General features: G+C 34.5%; 2 protein-coding genes across 3 annotated transcripts in view; one reads left to right on the top strand and one right to left on the bottom strand.

Moving 5' to 3' along the window:
- Positions 1 to 1,160, top strand: part of C2CD3 (C2 domain-containing protein 3) — a gene marked incomplete at its 3' end in the record, with an annotated part of 101,514 nt that extends 100,354 nt beyond the window's left edge. The window contains exon 40 of the mRNA XM_035731891.2: positions 951 to 1,160. Coding sequence (XP_035589648.1) covers positions 951 to 1,160 — 210 coding nt within the window. The remainder of the gene's footprint in view (positions 1 to 950) is intronic.
- Positions 1,161 to 2,256: 1,096 nt separating this feature from the next.
- The window catches only part of EPRS1_1 (Bifunctional glutamate/proline--tRNA ligase), a 38,911-nt gene continuing 22,617 nt past the window's right edge, over positions 2,257 to 18,550 (bottom strand). The window contains exons 12-21 of one of the 2 annotated variants that reach the window (XM_051216984.1): positions 17,904 to 18,016; positions 16,351 to 16,477; positions 15,355 to 15,680; positions 12,007 to 12,268; positions 11,110 to 11,297; positions 10,167 to 10,300; positions 7,805 to 8,088; positions 6,196 to 6,456; positions 4,199 to 4,419; positions 2,257 to 3,171 (exon numbers count right to left, since the gene is read on the bottom strand). In XM_051216984.1, the coding sequence (XP_051065612.1) occupies positions 2,991 to 3,171; positions 4,199 to 4,419; positions 6,196 to 6,456; positions 7,805 to 8,088; positions 10,167 to 10,300; positions 11,110 to 11,297; positions 12,007 to 12,268; positions 15,355 to 15,680; positions 16,351 to 16,477; positions 17,904 to 18,016 (2,097 nt within the window). In that variant the 3' untranslated portion in view covers positions 2,257 to 2,990. The remainder of the gene's footprint in view (positions 3,172 to 4,198; positions 4,420 to 6,195; positions 6,457 to 7,804; positions 8,089 to 10,166; positions 10,301 to 11,109; positions 11,298 to 12,006; positions 12,269 to 15,354; positions 15,681 to 16,350; positions 16,478 to 17,903; positions 18,017 to 18,550) is intronic. The other variant, XM_051216985.1, reaches the window with a different exon arrangement.

The following is an 18,550-nucleotide window of genomic DNA, read 5'->3' as shown; positions in this document are numbered from 1 at the left end:
GAGATTTCAAATATCAAGAAGAATTGGGTAACAATCAGATGGTTAGAAAAGAATGGAGGGATGAACATAATATACGGGTCAGAATTATGAGATAATTGATAAACAATTATAAATATGAATAAGCAGAGATTAATGTTGGCTGGCAGTGAAATCCAGAACGCGCGTTTCGTCCTATTTGAAACTCTTTAGCTGGATGTACCTACATGCCATAGTTGGTTCACTCTGGGATTCGAACCCAGTGCTTGTGATCTAAGGCAATATCGAAGCAATCCACACAGGATGCACGTACGCCAATAAGAGACTGATCAATTACAATCCTGAACATCATTGGGAAGATTCAAACAACCAATGCAAAAATGAATTATAAATATGACTGAATATATATCTTAAGTAAATGATTTCATCGAATAGAAAATTCCCTTTATTATTTTTACTCAATGATACAATGGGTTACTTTAATTAATTGATATACGACATTCCGATTTATAATAATTATTCAATATTTTATAAATTTTGATCACATTTGTCAGTGAAAATCTGTAGTGTGTAATTTTCATTACTGTGACAAAACTTTACTCAATGATTTATAGATACGTTTTGTTTTAAAGCCAGTTTCCATTACGAACTGACATTGGTGGTAAACCAAAGATAATACTACAGAACCATATGGATCCTACATTTAAAACAACTTGGCAGTGTGTATCCATAAATTTTCAATACATAAAGGTTTCATATGTAATGCTGGTTTATATTTTTATCTTCAGACGATTTGTGAAACTATACGATTTTAGTTTCAAGATAGAATTCTTGATATTGTCTAGTGGAAAAAGACAATCTGTGGAGTGTAAATCAGTATACACAAGTCGAGATAATCCATGATTTTAAAAAAATTACCTGATGTACCCATGGTTACTTTTCTAATATGATTTTTTTTCTTTTTCTCCTTATAGAATATGGATTCTTTAAGGAGTCGCTTGAATAATCGTTTATCAGAAGCTGTTCGTCACACAATAAATACATCAATGACAGATAACAACTCTCAAACAAACAATAGTACAAATTTTATCATAAATGATACATTATCCGCTTTAATTACAAATGGTTATAAGACAAGAAGTTTAAAGAAAGCAGAACGTGTTTTTAACATGACATTGAAATGAAATTATTTTCATCAAATTTTTATTACAACATTATCTATTTAACTGGTGAAAACAAGTTTTTATTACCATTCCAAATATTTCACCTAACAACTATTTTGTGACGTCTTTTTTTTCCTTGTACATAAAAAAAAACATACATTACAACCCAGTGAATTTATGTTAAAATTATTCTTATCATTTTATTAATTTTCACCTAAGTAAGAGAGAACGATGTGAAGCTAAATAATGCAATTTAATTGCTCAGTTTTCTACATATATTTTCTTCTAGAATGATATCATCCACGCTTAACCCCTTGGACTAACAGTGATCTAACTATTATTTAACGTACCATGGCATCTCGCTATACTGATGTGGTATGATGAATTGAAACGTTGCACATGTGTGCCAAGTTATATTCCGATTGATTGAAAAATAATAGAAAGTAAACATTGTTGAAAGGAACCATAGAAAACCAGAAAAGTGATGAATAAATAGATGTAGAATATTATCCGAAAGGGGGTTTTGTGGAGATCGTAGTAATTTAATAGTTGGATTCCTGAGTCGATTAAAGAAACGGCCGTCCAATGTTTCCAGGTTTTCCATGGTGATCTAGCTTAAATCGACTCATGAATCCAACTACTAAGATCTAGAATACATTATATTTGTACCACTGACTTATTGAAGCTACTTTCTACAGATTGTTTATTCAATTCCTACTAATTTTCTTCATTTTATTCGGAAAGTGAATTGAAAAGCCTAAATATGCAAAATATAATTAAAATTTGGATTTTCGTATAAATTTTACGGTGTACTACGCGACATACTTATGCGAATAACAAACGCGTCTTCTATAATTGTGCTGTATATATATATATATATATCACAACTTCCTAGAAGTTAAAGTAATTTACACAGTCACTACACTCAATATTTTCACAGTACGTATTGGCGAACACTAGTCTGACAAGATAATCTTACATTTCGAAAGGGTGGAATTCACACAACGCATTCTTAAATTTCCAATTGCTTCGGGATATATTGGATGTAGTCAGTGTCTTCACCTGGTATGGTTATCCCATAAGTCAGTTGCGGGACTTCAGGCATAATGTCAGTACAGTAGCTAACCGACTAGCTCCCCGAACGAGAATGGTGAGGATGGATATCTTTCGCGTGCATCACTATATATGGGTACAGAAATTGAACGTGCTTTATAAGAATGTATGAAAGACTTAGGTTAAGGCATAGTTAACGTTATATCTGAATAGATGTGAAACTGGATTGTAGCTATGAACAAGTAGACTGTCTTGAATAATTTTCACTAACCTCTCTTTTTCAGTGAATAAGCACCGAACCATTGTATTTTAGAAGCCAGCCTCCTTACATAAACACATACAATAACCTGTTATTATGTTTTTTCTATTCACAACTGCTCACAGTTGTTGTATAGACTCTTCGTCAATTCATATTTCGATGTCTTCGATTTTCATACTGGGTGGACTTGAATATATGTTACTATATATGCTAATAATAATTTATACCGGAAACAAGCTACCCTTTCCGGTCGATAAGCAAAACTACAGACCAAACTGTAAAGTGCTTGTATTTTCTTTAGTTAGCATCACACTTTGACCTATAACATAAGAATATGGGTAACAAGTATTACTTTCACGATTTATAATACCCTAGCCTAAAAACTAGACCGACTTTCTTGAATATTAAAGAATGGATAAGTAAAAAAGTATTGAGATCCAACTGATTTTATTTGTTAAAATGAAAACAGAACATTATTATTTTTCATTTTAACGAAAAGGGATATTTTTACATATACACGTGTGCAAACAAATTAGATCTTAGTAACTTCTACCGAACAATGTATAAGAAACTGCTTTACGAGAACAATGTTGGCGATTGAAACATGGTGTATCAGGACTGGGACTACCACAAACCAATGTTGGATTGAAATCACAAGCGAACGGGATGCATAAACTTTTTGCGCCCATAGCTGGTGCACCAGGTTCAACAATGACATTTCTATTAGGAAAATCAGAATAAAATATACTTTAGACATTTAATAAGTAGTTTTCTATAAAATGAAAATATGCATTATAAAGAACAGTTATTTGATTGAGGAAACGTAATGAGATAAAAATATACTGCTTTTCAACAAGTTATACATAGAATTCCAATTCATGGTCTCCACTTTCCAGTAATGATGGTAAAAGTTTGACAAAGAAGTGTGTGAACAATTTGAAAAGCATATAAACATCCCTAAAAAATGTGTAATTTTCCAATAAAAAATTTAACTCAGCTAGTCGATAGAGAAAATTAAGTGAACTGACAGATTCTTACATTTCATTTAGTGAAGTTTGAAAAACTTTAGACTGACCTAGAATATATGATGAAGTTAATTCACTAATTAGACATAAGTAACATTTGGAGAAAATCGGAAGAATTGAACAAATGACTAATTTTGAAAAGTGAACTATTCAATGACGACTAAATGATATCATGATTAAGCGTCAACCATGATATCTGAAGGTCATGTCCTGGGGTTTGATCCCTGATAGAGTCGTGGGTGTATTACTACTAGTGAGGAGTCTAGTTCTCGAACGAAACAGCAGTCTAGCGTTTCCTGGTTTTTATGGTTGTCTAATTACAGTCAATCCATAATGTAAACTATAAATAACAATTATATTCTTTGATCAAAAACATACATTCACTTGCCAATTAATGAAAATCATAATGATCGATCAGACTGATTCACATAGGACTAATAGATTATCGGAAAAGTATGTAACATGAAAAAGTGATATGTATCCCTGAAAAGTCAATCAACTATGTTCGTGTATAACACACAGCACATGTAGTTACCATCTGACACAAAAGTGCAGTAAGAAATTTATTATATACGTCGTAGAAAAAATTGAGGGTATTAGATTATTTAATGTATAATGAAAACGTATATACACGCTTTGCAAATAAAAACATCACAACCATTTATTTGGCTACAAAACTTTTAAAACATTACACAATTAAGTTAAAGTAGAAACTAATATACCTGGCTGATTCATGTTTAATCACCTCTTCACAATCTCTATCACAACAAAATGGAGCTAAAGCAAGCGACTTTTGATCCAAAGCTGTACATAATTCATTCATGTTATTCACAGACATAACATGACTAGCTAATGATTTTGTCGCTTTGTTAAACATTGCACTATGAATATCATCAAGAATACGAGGAAGTTCATTAATAAGGGAACCTATTGGTACATTTACCTATCATATACAAAACCGGTATAGAAAATACAAAAAGAATAGTGTATTCAATTAATGGAAGTGTAAAATCGATATCTTTGACAGTAATTATAACTTGTGTCTTTTTGCACAATCGACTTCAAACAAAACATTTTTTAGAGTAAGGGAACAGTGATATCATGTAGACGCTCAAATCGAAGTAAAATTAAATTTAAACATGCAGATGAACAGGTGAACAGTTAAATTACTAAGCTACTATTTTATTTACTCGTGTCGATGGTAGATCTCCTATGAGCTAAGGTGAATTCACCTACTTCTTCATAGAAGAGATTAATAAGTGTATTAAGAATTTTGAGTGAAGTATCCAATGAACAAGATATGACTTATGAAGCTTTAACCGTTTACTTGACCGACGTGGAAAGACTATTTAATGACAAGCTTTTAGTGCCAATTCACGACGACCAAAAGCAACTCGGAAAGTTAACGCCCAATAACTTACTATTGTTGAGGAAACCTAATAAATTTAGGTGAAAGTTATTCTCATCAATGGCGACAATCGCAGTTGTTACTGACTACATTTTGGCGTTAGTGGATCAGAGTATTTGTTACTCTTATAAACACGAACAGAGTGGACACAAAAAGTACGAGATTTACAAACGGGCAATCCAGTCTTGGTTATAGTAGATACTCGCCCACGTAATAACTGGCTTAAAGAAGTTGTAGTAAGTGTTGGACAGAGAGAGAGATAGCCTTGATAGGCAAGTAGACATTAGAACATTGGGAGGGTTAATCACTGGAGACATACGTAACATCTATTTATTAGAAGGGGTAGACAAATGAGCAGCAGAGCGTAGGAAGACTTCCAGAGTGATTGTGATAAAAGTTGTAACATAGTCGGCTTTGCATATCGTTACGCTGAATACTTAATTAGTGAGAGCAAGAAGAGAAGAAATATGGCGTCGTTTGTGGGGGGTAAGTATTGTTCAGTTAATAGTAGAATCGTTCCTGAGATAAATTGTTATTTCTGAGCCTCAGTTTTACGCGCGTCTCAATCACGTAATTAGACGCTTTGACAGAATCAGTGGTACCACAGTTCTGAAAAAAATCGGTGGCATTTTATTGACTTTACCAACCGATAGAAGAGCAAAGCAACTCAAAATACTTATGCAGAGCTAACAAACGACAATTTCTCATAGTACTATTGGCACTAAGTTATTTCTAACCATAGATACCTTCAAATCCTCTGTTACGACCGACGGTGGGCAGAGTCCGCTCTCCCGCTGGAAATGCTCTAATATGGACACCTGCTTAGAGACACTGCCAGAGAAATCTCAATGACTCTCTTCTCGGAGAAGTGTTGGCTATGAAAGTGGGAGAAGGAAAATGGAACGTTCGGAACTTAAACCTAGTTGGTTGATACGTATGCTCCACTTGGATGAAAACCTTGATTTTAAATAAATAATGCGCATAGTCTACAGGATCCTGATGGAATGAGTGGAGTATGAACTTATTTAGATTACAGACTACATGGGACTAAACCTCCTGACGTTACTCCGCTGTCTTGTGCGTTAGACTTTTAGGTAAAAGGTCGGAGAAATAGCCTCCTAAGGAAAATACCTGTTTTAGTTGGGTGCCCATGCAGTATCTCAGTCCACACAATTACGACACTTATTTCTGCAGTGTATACCAACTTTACAGCCCAGTTGTACAAGTACTTGTATTAAGTAAAATAAACTATTTCAGCTGTGCATAATTGAATATATAAACCATAAAAAACAAACCTGTAAAGAAACTTACTCTTTCACCATTATGTCGAAGGACTAAACAAACTTTCTTATCAGCGACTTCTTGTGGACCAATTTCTAAGCGAATAGGAACTCCTTTTAATTCCCAATGATTAAATTTCCATCCAGGTGATACATTATCACGATCATCACAGTATACACGAAATTGTTTAGACTTATTTAGTAATTCGAATATAGAATGAGCAGCAGACAAGAGAGTTTCTCTCTCTTGCACAGTTGTTTTTGCAGTAATGCCACAGGGAACAATAACAATCTGTGACAATTTTTTTAAAGAAACAGAATAATTTGTAAACATATGATAATTTATAAGCGTTAAATCGTTTAGTTTTTTTTATATTCTTAACCCAGTTTGGTAGCTAACAATGATATAAGCATAATAACCAATTAACAAGTAGCTCAGTAGCTCAGTGCATAACGCAGTGGGGATTGAAATGAAAGAGACTGAATTTGAGTCTTCGTCTGAATATCAGCAGTGGAAGGTATGCATAACTAGCAGATTAATTTTAAATATGACGAGAAGAATGTCCTGAATTTCACTGCTAGTTATAATCGATCTATTTTACAATTCGTAAACACTTAGAAAATCATAAAGTCGAAGTATAGGTTATTACGTCGTTTAGGAAAAACCTAGATTAATAAAGAAATTAATGTGCAAAACATCCACCAAATAATATATTGATCGAAATCTATAGTACTAAAATAATAAAATCTACTGAATGTCATATCCATTTGATTTATTGGGATTAAGAACAAAAATAAGTTGCACACGCAAGACAAGTGCCGGAGCGATTGTTTAGAAGCATAATAAACACTTGTGTTTACACATAAAAGTTACTTAATAAACCTCTGGCCCGTTCCAGAAAGGTTTACCAACGCTGAAGGAGTGGAAAGAAATCAATCATCATGTGTGGATCTAAGCCATTAAGAATCTATCCTCCTAACACAACCACCTAACGTGGATATACTTTCAAAACACATATGTACATAAATTTAAATTGCATCAACGATGATGTCTAATTGAAAACTGTTGTAACGCGTGTGGACTGCAGGGTTTGATAAGCAGCGTTTTATTGATCGATTACAGTAACAGTGACACGTAAACACGTAGTGGACGACCTAGTGCCCTGATTGGTCCCGCTTCGCTGCCTGTCCCAGCCAGTTGAGTCCACAACACAAGTCACAGCCTCTGAGTTATGAATCATTTTATTTCAGACATACTCTATTTATATACCAAACAAACAAACCACATCGTACCATAAAATAGAGAACAACATTTACACAATATTTAACAAGTGAAATAAACATCGACCAATAGGAAATGTACATTTAAGGTCCAAGGCCACCATAGACTTAACACGATAATTATTGGTATATTTTTCCGACTATCCTAACAAAAACTAAGATGTTTTTCATATTACGCCATCAGTTTAAAGTACAATATGATTAAAATCAAATGGTTTGTTTAAACTATTTTTTAAACAACTTGTTTGCACAAATATTAAAGGTGTTGTCTAAAAATAAGTCACGGATGAATATGTATACACTTTAATACAAAAACTACTACATCAATATAACTTTTACATACAATCTTAATAAATTACCTGATATGGTGCAACCCTCGGTGGTAATACAAGACCTTTGTCATCACTGTGTACCATAATTAAAACACCTAGTGTACGAGTGGTAAGACCCCAAGAATTCTGATAGACGTAGGCAGGTTTACCAGTCACTGGATGATCGTATGTCACATCAAACATACGACTAAAGTTCTGACCTAAATGATGTGAGGTCGCACCTTGAATTGCACGTCCATTTCCAGCAATATAAATTTCCACAGTTGTTGTATAGTCTGCACCGGCGAATTTTTCACGTTCAGTTTTACGCCCTATTAGATAAATAAATGTACAGAAAAACCAATAATCTGTGCAAAAACAAAAGAATTGAATTTTTAAGCCTAATATGGCAAATAGTATCAAAAATTTCATAATCCTTTAGAAGGACAGCCCTCGAATACCTTGGTATGGCTGAGGGTGGGGAGAGTCCGCTCTGCCTCTCGAAATACTCTCACATAGCCACGCGTTTACAACCACTGCCACGGAAATCCTACTCAATACATTCTCGAGGCATCACTGTTGTTTACGAAATTGAGAGGACGAAAACAGAATGTTCAGTGCTTCAACCGAGCTGTTGGATATGGAGGATCCACCTAGGGGAGTTGGAAAACCCTGATTCCAAACCAATGGTGCACATGGGCTCCATGATCCTGAAGGAACAAATGGTGTGTGAATCAGTTGTTGGTCACTGGTTACCATGGGACTGCATCTCCTGACGTTGCCCCACTGCTTTGTGGATGAGACCTCAGTGTTAAAGGTTCAGGGAGTGGCTCCCTAAGAAAACCACATTCTTCGGTTTGGGCGCCTGAGCATTATTCCAGCCTTCACATGAATCAAATGACTAAGTGTAGCGCATATATATTTGTTACCTTCTTGTACCAACGCTTATGTATTTAAATAACTAAAAGACAGACTAATACAAATTCATCGAAAACAATATAACGCATAAGTTATATAACATGATCAGACAATTGTTAGACAACCATTCAACTAACACTGAGATGAATACTAACGACAAAAATGCATGAAAAAAAAAATATATTGACATGAAGTCTTCTACTATCTTCAGAAATATCTTTTCAAAAACTATCATAAATTAGAATGCATAAATGTATATCAAGTGAAATTGTTATATCCGGTGAAGATTAAATTACAGGTAACTTCCAAGGACTATTCATGGACTAATATTCTATAAATATTCTTATTGTATAACTACTCAACAATTACACTATGCATATTTATATTCCTTTTATGATAAGCTTTATTTTGACCTATAATTTATTATTGTACGATTTACGGTTCTTAAGTTATGTTCAGTTTATTAACTACTGCCTCCCACATTCACAGCCACTTTTTGGGCTTATTTGTGTACAAATGTTATTTCCTATTTTATGGTACGTTGCGGTCTGTGTGATTGATATATAAGCCAAGTATGCCTGAAATAAACGATTCGATTCGATTCGATTCATATTCGGAAGCTGGTATTGTATTCTGGACTCAAGTGGAAGGGCTCGGAGGACATAGGACCAATAAGGACGCTAAACTGCCCACACCGGTTGGACGTCATTGGTTGGCCTAGTGTGAAGATTCGTATAAGTCGTACTCGGATTGGTAGATAAGTCGTGTGATAGAAAAGTCAGACATCCAAGGTCATAACAGAAATCATATGCTGAAAAGGTAACTGTAATATACTATATGCATTATCGATGATGAAGTATTAAGACGGGAAGAAAAACTTAGTTGAAAGCTTTTAAAGTTTACGTTACAAAAGAAGTAAACAACCAATATCTTTGAAGAATCTAAAAATATTTATCATTAAACACGGGATATCCTTAACAGGTAGATAAACAGATGGAACGTGAAACTTGGTGCAAAAAAGCTATTCTTCCAATTTGTCATATTACAAAGGGGTATATATTACAGTGCGGAAATCAACATCGAAAATATGAAAGTAATCGTGATAGTATTAAGCAAAGGTAGAAACAATCGATACGAATGATAGAAGAGAGTCAATCGGGGTTAACAACAGATGAATATATACATAACAGGAAAGTTGGGAATAAATACATCAACAATATTTTTGTCAACTAGTTTCTGGCTGGTATTCTTGCTGCCTGACGAACAACAACCAAGATGCCTAGCTACATAAATCTCTCAGAACAGAGCAGTCAGTAACCAACTTATAGGATTAATGTCATGTAGTCAAAATTTAACATTTCCCTGTAGACGGAAGGCTGGGAATATTCAGTAAATTCACCAAGTTGTCATCCAATTATAATAAACCAACACAATATACTTACGAATCTTTTTACTGAAAAAGGATCATTACTATTATTGCTATTATTATTACCTTTGACCACAGGAACTGCAAGCAAATATTCGTAAACTTCAGCATATAGATCCAATATTACACGAACCTCTGCTTCTGCATCGGCTTTTTCTGCAAAAGCGGTATGTCCTTCTTGCCAAAGGAATTCACGTGTACTAAGTAAGATGGACATGAAAATTGTTGACGAATGAAAATTTGGAATAACAAAAATTACTCAGAATAATCATAAATATATATTAGTTAGTGGAATAGTTTGTAGCATTATTTTTAAGGAATAAGAACTAGCTACTGAACAAGTCTCTTTTTAAATTAGTACAAACACAACTTGCAGCCTAATGGTTGGAAATTAAAGCCTTTAACCAGTAGTCTACTGCTCCACTTAAAATACTAAAACCAAGATTTGCCGGTGTTTCACAATGGTGATCCAAAGAGAACCACTGCTTATGGGTGTATTGGAATTAGTAATCAAAACAATGAAAATCTTTTGCTTTAAAAACATAGTCTTACAGTTTCTAGTAAGGAGTGGTTGTGAATTTCAGTTTAAAACTTCGTTGATTATTAATCTGAGAGAACAATCACTACACACAAGCCCTGTTTGGAACACCAGCAGGATAAATATTGTGGTTGATGTAATACAGTGGTTTATGGTTTAAAACACTCAACTTTCAATTACTTGACTGTAGGTTTGAACCCTGTTTCACTTACCTACTCCGATATAGACAGCCGATTGGTATGAATAACCCTCATGCAAAGACAAGGTAAGACTGGAAAACAATTACGCAAACGTCTATTTGGTTACTGAGTTACATCTAATTACGTTGTCCAATTTAAGCGACCGTCAGGCAAGTATGAGAATAATTACACCAATACGTATGGTTATTTCCATTAATATACTACAGAGTTATCTACAAACATCCAATAATTCATGATGCTGCATAAATAGTAAAACGGTCAATAAATTTACCGTAGAAAAGGTTGTGGATGTTTAAATTCCCACCGGACAACATTACTCCACTGATTTATACGAAGTGGTAAATCTCGATGAGATTGGATCCATTTAGCAAATATTGGATACATAATTGTTTCACTGGTTGGTCGAATAGCGATTGGTTCTGTTAGATCTGTATCACCTGATTTTGTCACCCAAGCCACCTGTTTTTAAGAAGCAAACAAAATTAGTTTGTGAATGAAAAGCTCAAAACTATTGGGTTGCTCTTTTTAAAGCATACTACTGAATTAAAAATAGTTATGAGGTGTGATTAACGTATCGAACAAAACAGCAAATTTATTTATTCTGAATTAATTAAGTGTGATTCGAAGGTATGTTATTATAAACCCAAGCAAAATGTACGATGTAAGCCAAATAAGTAAGATTACTGTAATATAGTAACACATTCGCTAAGCTGCATACTGAATCTTTTTGTCACAAAAAATGATCCTGATGATCGAACGAATCAAGTAATTCCCAAATATTGATTACATGTTTAAGTCAGCAGCTTTATAGAGTCAACACATTTGTAAAATTCGAAATTATGGTGTTCAAACCAATACATAATTTGCTAAACAACAAGGTTAAATTTCAAATTCATCCACAGAATTTGATCAGTACTAAATCACTATAAAAATCTCAATCCCACAGGAAGTCAGTCGTTACCCAAATAGCCCAACGGCAACGTTCGACTGTTTTTACTGGGTGATACAGGTTTAAATCTGACGGAAAGCATCAGTTCTCTCAAGATCATACATAATACTTCCTAACGAGTACTAACTAGAATGAAACCTAGCTCAGAAGGTTCCTTCTACAACCGTCACTTAATGTTAAGACTATAAGGTCAGAGTGAAAGAAATAATTTGTACTCACTTCAGGCGCGAAATCAGTCACATGGTTCTTTTCACGTTCCAATGCTGATTTAGAGACAAACATTGGGAAATAAGCATTTTCTATACCCATCACTTTGAGTTTTTCGTCCATAAAACGTTGAATAGACTGCCACATATGATAAGCCCATGGACGGAGAATATAGCATCCACTGATATCATAATAGTCTAATAATTCGGATTTTATAATCAGTTCGGAGTACCAATCAGAGAAATCAGTTTCCTTTGATGCTTCGATAGCTAACCTATTTTAATAAATGAATTTGGAACTAACCTCCCTTACAGTGAAATACAAAAATCTATTGAAAGCATATAATTTGAAGAGGCAAAAAAATTACTGAATCAAATTTGTGTGACAATATCGCTTTATTAATTAGTAGGTTGAGTCTTTGCAAAGAAAAACAACTTTGTCAATGTCAGTGAGTCACAAACAAGCAATAGATAAGTGAGGATGTAGTTGAATATGTGCAAAAAGATAAATGCTTCCCATTTGCCTACACATCATGGACGGGTATTTTCTTCTTGAACACCCAAGAACAACAACTGAATTTCTTTCGGTAATCCTGTTTGATATAAGAGCGTGATCGTAGAGCCCAATGGGCAACAGCTTAAGCCCTATCTCACACGACCAAAATGTAAGTTATTTACTTTGGTACTATGGCCGAAAACCAGTGGATCAATGGGGCCATGTAGTATTTCTAGGCTCTACCTTCACTAACATCTGCTTATGATAGGTTGGTAATGCTGGAGATACTGGTTATTTGGTCAAGGACACCTTATTGGGGTTACATTTCGATACAGTCAGCAGTAGAACGTCATCATCGGACTTTGAATTTGCCCCCATCGTCTTGTCATATTTTATTTGACCTATCTAAAATGGTAGAACCTCAATGATCGAATTCTCCAGACTAGATAACTCGAATGGGTTATCACGATTAGTACACCCGAACATTACAAGACAACAGCCATAGTTAGGCAGGCGAGTTATGCAAATGTTGTTTAGGCTAATTACCGTAAAAAATGAGAAACCTTGAGTTTTATATAATACCAGATTCCTAAATGATAATGTTCGATAATAAGACAACTATCCTTTAAAGTTGAATCGGTATTTTTTTATTAATTAAAGCACTTGGTATTGGCAACTCTTAAAATCAAGGTGAAAATAATATTCATAAAGCTTCTTTACTGAGATGAGTAATATTACTCCATCATGTGGAACTACATACTAAATACTTCAACAACCCTACTTTGATTTTGTCTCATTTTTAATTCGTAGTTGTATTATATTTTCTCTTCTCTCATTAAGCAACATTTTATGTACTACATTTAAAACAATATCTCATTTTGGATGGTTTGTTTACTTTTGAAGTGTAGCGCCAAATAATCTTTGTTAGTCGCCGATATTATTGGTCGATATAACTGCGTGTTATTTTCTGGTTTACGGTTTACTGTTGTACCGTAATATTATCTTGACTCGGTGACAGTAACGATTATATTGTTAAATACAATCGAGAACTTAAATCAACTCATTTTTATTGAGTATTAAATACAACAGTATAAATACAATGCTGTACTAATCATTTGATGTCTAAATGAAGGTTATGGGCTTCCAAAACCAGGATATTTAAGAACATATATGTTAATGGCATTGGGTGAAACACACGAATTTCGTTTACCAGGATGGATTTCCAAACCGCATTCCCCTTTTCTATGGGCTTGGACAATCGGGTAATAATAATACCACAATCTTCACATAAAACATGCAGCGAAAAACTGATTACATTAACTAATCAGTATGCGGGTTTTGAATATTGTTGATTATACAACAGCCAAAACACTAAAGTTAGACACAGAAGTAACGGCAAAGATGCTTCACGTCCAATTCAGGAAGGTTTAGGGGGATAAATACCTCATCAAGATGCCAAATAAAGATCTCAGCAAGTTTGAGAACTACATAGGCCTCATACTACTATCGGTACCAGAAGACGTTTTCAATAGTGTTGTTAAACCGAATGGAAGATTCGGTAGATGCCCAACTTCGAGACCAATAGGCTGGATTCCTTAAGGACCAGTCGTGCACAGGCCAAATCGGGACACTACGTATCATTGTTGAGCAATCAATTGAATGGAATTCGTCACTATACATCAACTTCATCGACCATTAGAAAGCAATTGACAGTGTGGATAGGAGAACATTATAGAAACTTCTTCGACACTATAGTGTACCTGAGAAGAACGTCAACATCATACGGAATTCGGACGACGGACCACACTGAGAAGTCATGCATGGAGGACAGGTGACAGATACATTTCAGGTAAAGACCGATGTTAAGCAAGGCTGTTTAATCTCTCCCTTTATCTTTCTTCTGGTAGTTGACTGGATTATGAAGACCTCTACATCTCAGAGGAGGCATGGAATCCAATGAACAGTTTGGATGCAGCTGGATCATTTGGACTTCGCAATTATATCCCATAAAATGCAACAAATGCAGAACACAACCAATGTAGCAGCAACCTCTTAAGCAGTAGACCTCAACACTCACAAAGGGAAAAGAGAGGTCCTAAAATGAAACAGACAGAGCACCAACCAAATCATACTTGATCGAGGAACTCTAGAAGATGTGGGAAGCTTTAAGCGCCTGAGCAGCATACAACTGAAGAACATAGAAAACTCAAAACAACTATCAGCCAACATCAAAATCAGAATTATCAATACGACCATCAAGACAACTCTATTGTATTGAGTTAAAACTTAAGAACTAGTAAAACCCTAATCAAAAAGGTACAAGTATTTATAAACAGTTGTCTACGCAACATAATCCAGATCCATTGATCAGACATCATCAGCAACAACCTACTATGACGGAACAAACCAATTTCCAGCTGAAGGGGAAATTAGGAGAAAACGCTGAGAGTGGATAGGACACAAATAGTGGAAATAACAAAAATGCATCACAAAGCAAGCTGTAACCTGGAATCCTGAAGGCAAAAGGAGAAAAGGCAGACCAAAGAATACATTTCTCAGGGAATTTGAGTCAGACATAGAAAGGATAAATAGCATTTGAGAACAACTGGAACGAAGAGCTTAGAACAGAGTTGGTTGGAGAATCCTGGTTGGTGGCCTATGATCCACGAGAGGAACAGGTATAAGTGAGCACGTAAGTAATGTTACAATCATCATTGGTAATAAGGCTTATTATATTGTTTAAGTTTGATTAATTTAGTTTTAATTGCTAACAGGTTATCACAAGATTCAATGCTTATCAGTAATAATTACAAAAATAATAATTCCCTTCAGCGATATTACAATAAATCTGAAAAAAAAATTTACTTAGATTGTTTTTTAGTTCCAGACTTTTTCAATAATGGCTTTTCTTCTTTTTCATTTTTGACGACTACTTTTGAAGATGCTGGTATCGATTGTTCACACTTGATTGAATCAACGTGATTGGATCGTTCATAGATTAATTTATCACAAGTTTGTTTACTGATTGTCTCATGACTAATTACTGTCGTTCTTAGTTCATTTTCTGATGTTTTTTGTTTAGCTTTTAATTTGCCCTCTTTCCTAGCTTCTTTCTTCTCTTCTTTTCGACAATGTTGTTCAGCTGCTTTAGCTGCTTCTTCCGGTGTCAGATTTTCAATTTTAACAGTCTTCTAAAGAAAATAGTGATATTTAAAATAAATTGAAAAAATGAAAAAAGAATGTATTGTTATGACTTATGGCTCTGTCTTATATCACGTGAAAAGACCACCAATCACAATATTGACTTCTATGACCTTGTCGCCGAGTTAATTAATGACACCTCAGCCAGCACTAGTAGCCCTGAGTCAACTTTAAGTTCTTATTGGTCCTCCATACAATAGCTTTTTGCCTTGTCCTCTTCGTCGAATCAAGAACAGAATAATCAACCTCCACTATATGAATATTACAATTCAAACATACTTAGCTTATATACAAGCAAACTAGACCGTATCACATCATCAAGTAAAAAATAACAATTATGCGTGACCAAGTCAAAAATGGCTATGAGTAAGAGAGACTGTAAATAAGAGATTAGGAATCAATTAAAAATAGTTAATCGTATAATAGTAGTTAATAGGTCAGACGAAGATCTATCTACTAATCAATCAATAATTCAGGTAATTTAGGATGTTTACTGAAGGTGATCAATTATATGTACAGTTAAGTGATTCCTTGTTATATTGTGAGAGCTTAGTAGGAAAATCTCTTGGTGTTATTGTAGTGGTGTTTCACGGTAATAGCTATCTGACATAATGAGTGTGATAAGAAATATTAATTACCCTGACAGAAAAAACAACTCACTTTATTGGTTTTGACAGATCCTGACTTTGATGACTCAACTTTAGAGTTAATAACAGTAGTATCGTCCTTAGATGAACCATCCGGAATGTTAATTAAAACACAAGGTGATTCGTGGCCAGTAGCTAAGCTATGAATTTAAAAAAATGTTTTTCGTAAAACAACTAACGTTCGTTGTATTTATTAAAAGTTAAATCAACTACGCGAATATAGTTAAACTGACCAGAATAACTCAAAAGATGTAAACTTAACTTTAACTACACTATTCTATGAACGAAAGTTATATTTTGCTTTAAATACTCTAATATGGGAATATGTTTCTATCAAACCAGTGTGGGATGCTTCAATTTTAAAGTAGGATATATTTATTCGAACCATTTATTAGGTATAGATTATTGTACTTGGTTGTGCACTACACTCTAAGTTTGAAGACCAATGTAGCTGCCTGGTTGCTGAAAATAAAGATGGGATAGGATTCAAACCCACAATTTAGCGGCTAAAAGTCGAACGCCTAAACGACGGAACCAACTCTACAATCTTGAGAAACGCGCGTAAAAAAATATACAAACTGGGAAATATTTTATAATGGAGTACATATACGCAAATTTTAATTTACTTATTGCAATCAAAAATTTTCCAAGTATAAATTTATTTATTCAGCTGAGTCACACGTTTAGTATAATGGAAGGACGATGTTAAACCCCACCTATTGGAACCTAAGTGAGTGAATACAGATGTGAACCTGCGACGTACCAACTTTAAAAAATAATGGTTCAACGAATTTTACATTTCTTTATTTACTTGAACACAAATATTGGTACAAAGGGGCTACTAATACATATACACCGCACAAGTCATCTGATTTGTGTGTGGGCTGTGATACTGCCCAGGTGTCCAGATCGAAGCAGATGGTTTTCTTAGGGGCCACACCCCGAGCCTTCGACCTAAAAGTCTGATCCACAAAGCAGTGGGGCAACGTCAGGAGATGCAGTCTCATGGTAACCAGTGACCAACAACTGATTCATAAGCCATTTGTTCCTTCAGGATTATGGAGCCCATGTGCACCATTGGTTTGGAATCAGGGTTTTTCAACTCCGCTAGGTGGATCCTCCATATCCAACAGCTCGGTTGAAGCACTGAACATTCTGTTTTCGTCCTCTCAATTTCGTAAACAACAGTGATGCCTCGAGAATGTATTGAGTAGGATTTCCGTGGCAGTGGTTGTAAACGCGTGGCCATGTGCGAGCATTTCAAGAGAAAAGAGCTCACTTTTCCCACCCTCGGCCGTACCACGATATTTGCGGGCGCTTAACAACACTTATTATTTCTTACAATCTAGTCAATCTTTTATCTACGTAAAACCACCTTCCATGCCTCGTCCCACTATAGCTTCGCATATATATCAATATAGTGAGGAATATTTATTGGAAAAACTCGTCTAGCACCAAAATTTTATGTAGCTTATCACTTTTCAACAACTTGTTATGCTTCTTTACAAATAATTTTAAAAAATTTCTTAAAAGGAAAGAATTAGCAAAATTAATGAAATGAGTTACCAAGCTGATTCGTATGGTGCATCGCAAATGTAGAAACCACGACGTTGAATCTGTATGATGTCACCTTTTTTAACATGACACAAGTCAGGATCACCAAGTAAGCATTGTTCTTTCTAAAAGAAAAAGCAAATCAATATAATTTCAGTGGACATGGAACATTCCAAAAAAAATGATGTGTATGTCTATGAAAAGTGAATGGATTTGCACTGTTTTTAAAATCTAAACATGTAAAATATTATATTTTCCTAAAAACGTTGTGATATAGGGTTTCTACTTCGTTCAGTGACAAGCATATATAAACAACAGGTCTTTAACTATTCACTAACTGACTGCGCATATTTTTTTACAAAAGAATTCAGAATATTGCGTTTGTTTCGAATCGCCTACGCCTTTCTTTCAAATTCTAAACGACACTTATTCCGTAGAAACAACATGGTCAGTATTTTGACTAATTTCACATTGATTCAATAAGGTAGTTTTGAGTTATGAATGATAAAAGTATATTTACAGAAATACGAAGTGTTTTGTAAGTATATCAGTGTACTGCATTAAAAATCTAAACCCAAATAATAACTACAGAAGTGATCGAGAGAAAAGTAACATTAAAGCCACAAGTAAATGATTTGTTCACCTTCTACAACTCTCAA

This window comes from Schistosoma haematobium, chromosome 6 (assembly GCF_000699445.3).
Source record: "Schistosoma haematobium chromosome 6, whole genome shotgun sequence".
NCBI classification, from domain to species: Eukaryota; Metazoa; Platyhelminthes; class Trematoda; order Strigeidida; family Schistosomatidae; genus Schistosoma; species Schistosoma haematobium.
The sequence above is the reverse complement of the archived record's forward strand: the minus strand, read 5'-3'. Positions and strand labels throughout refer to the sequence as shown.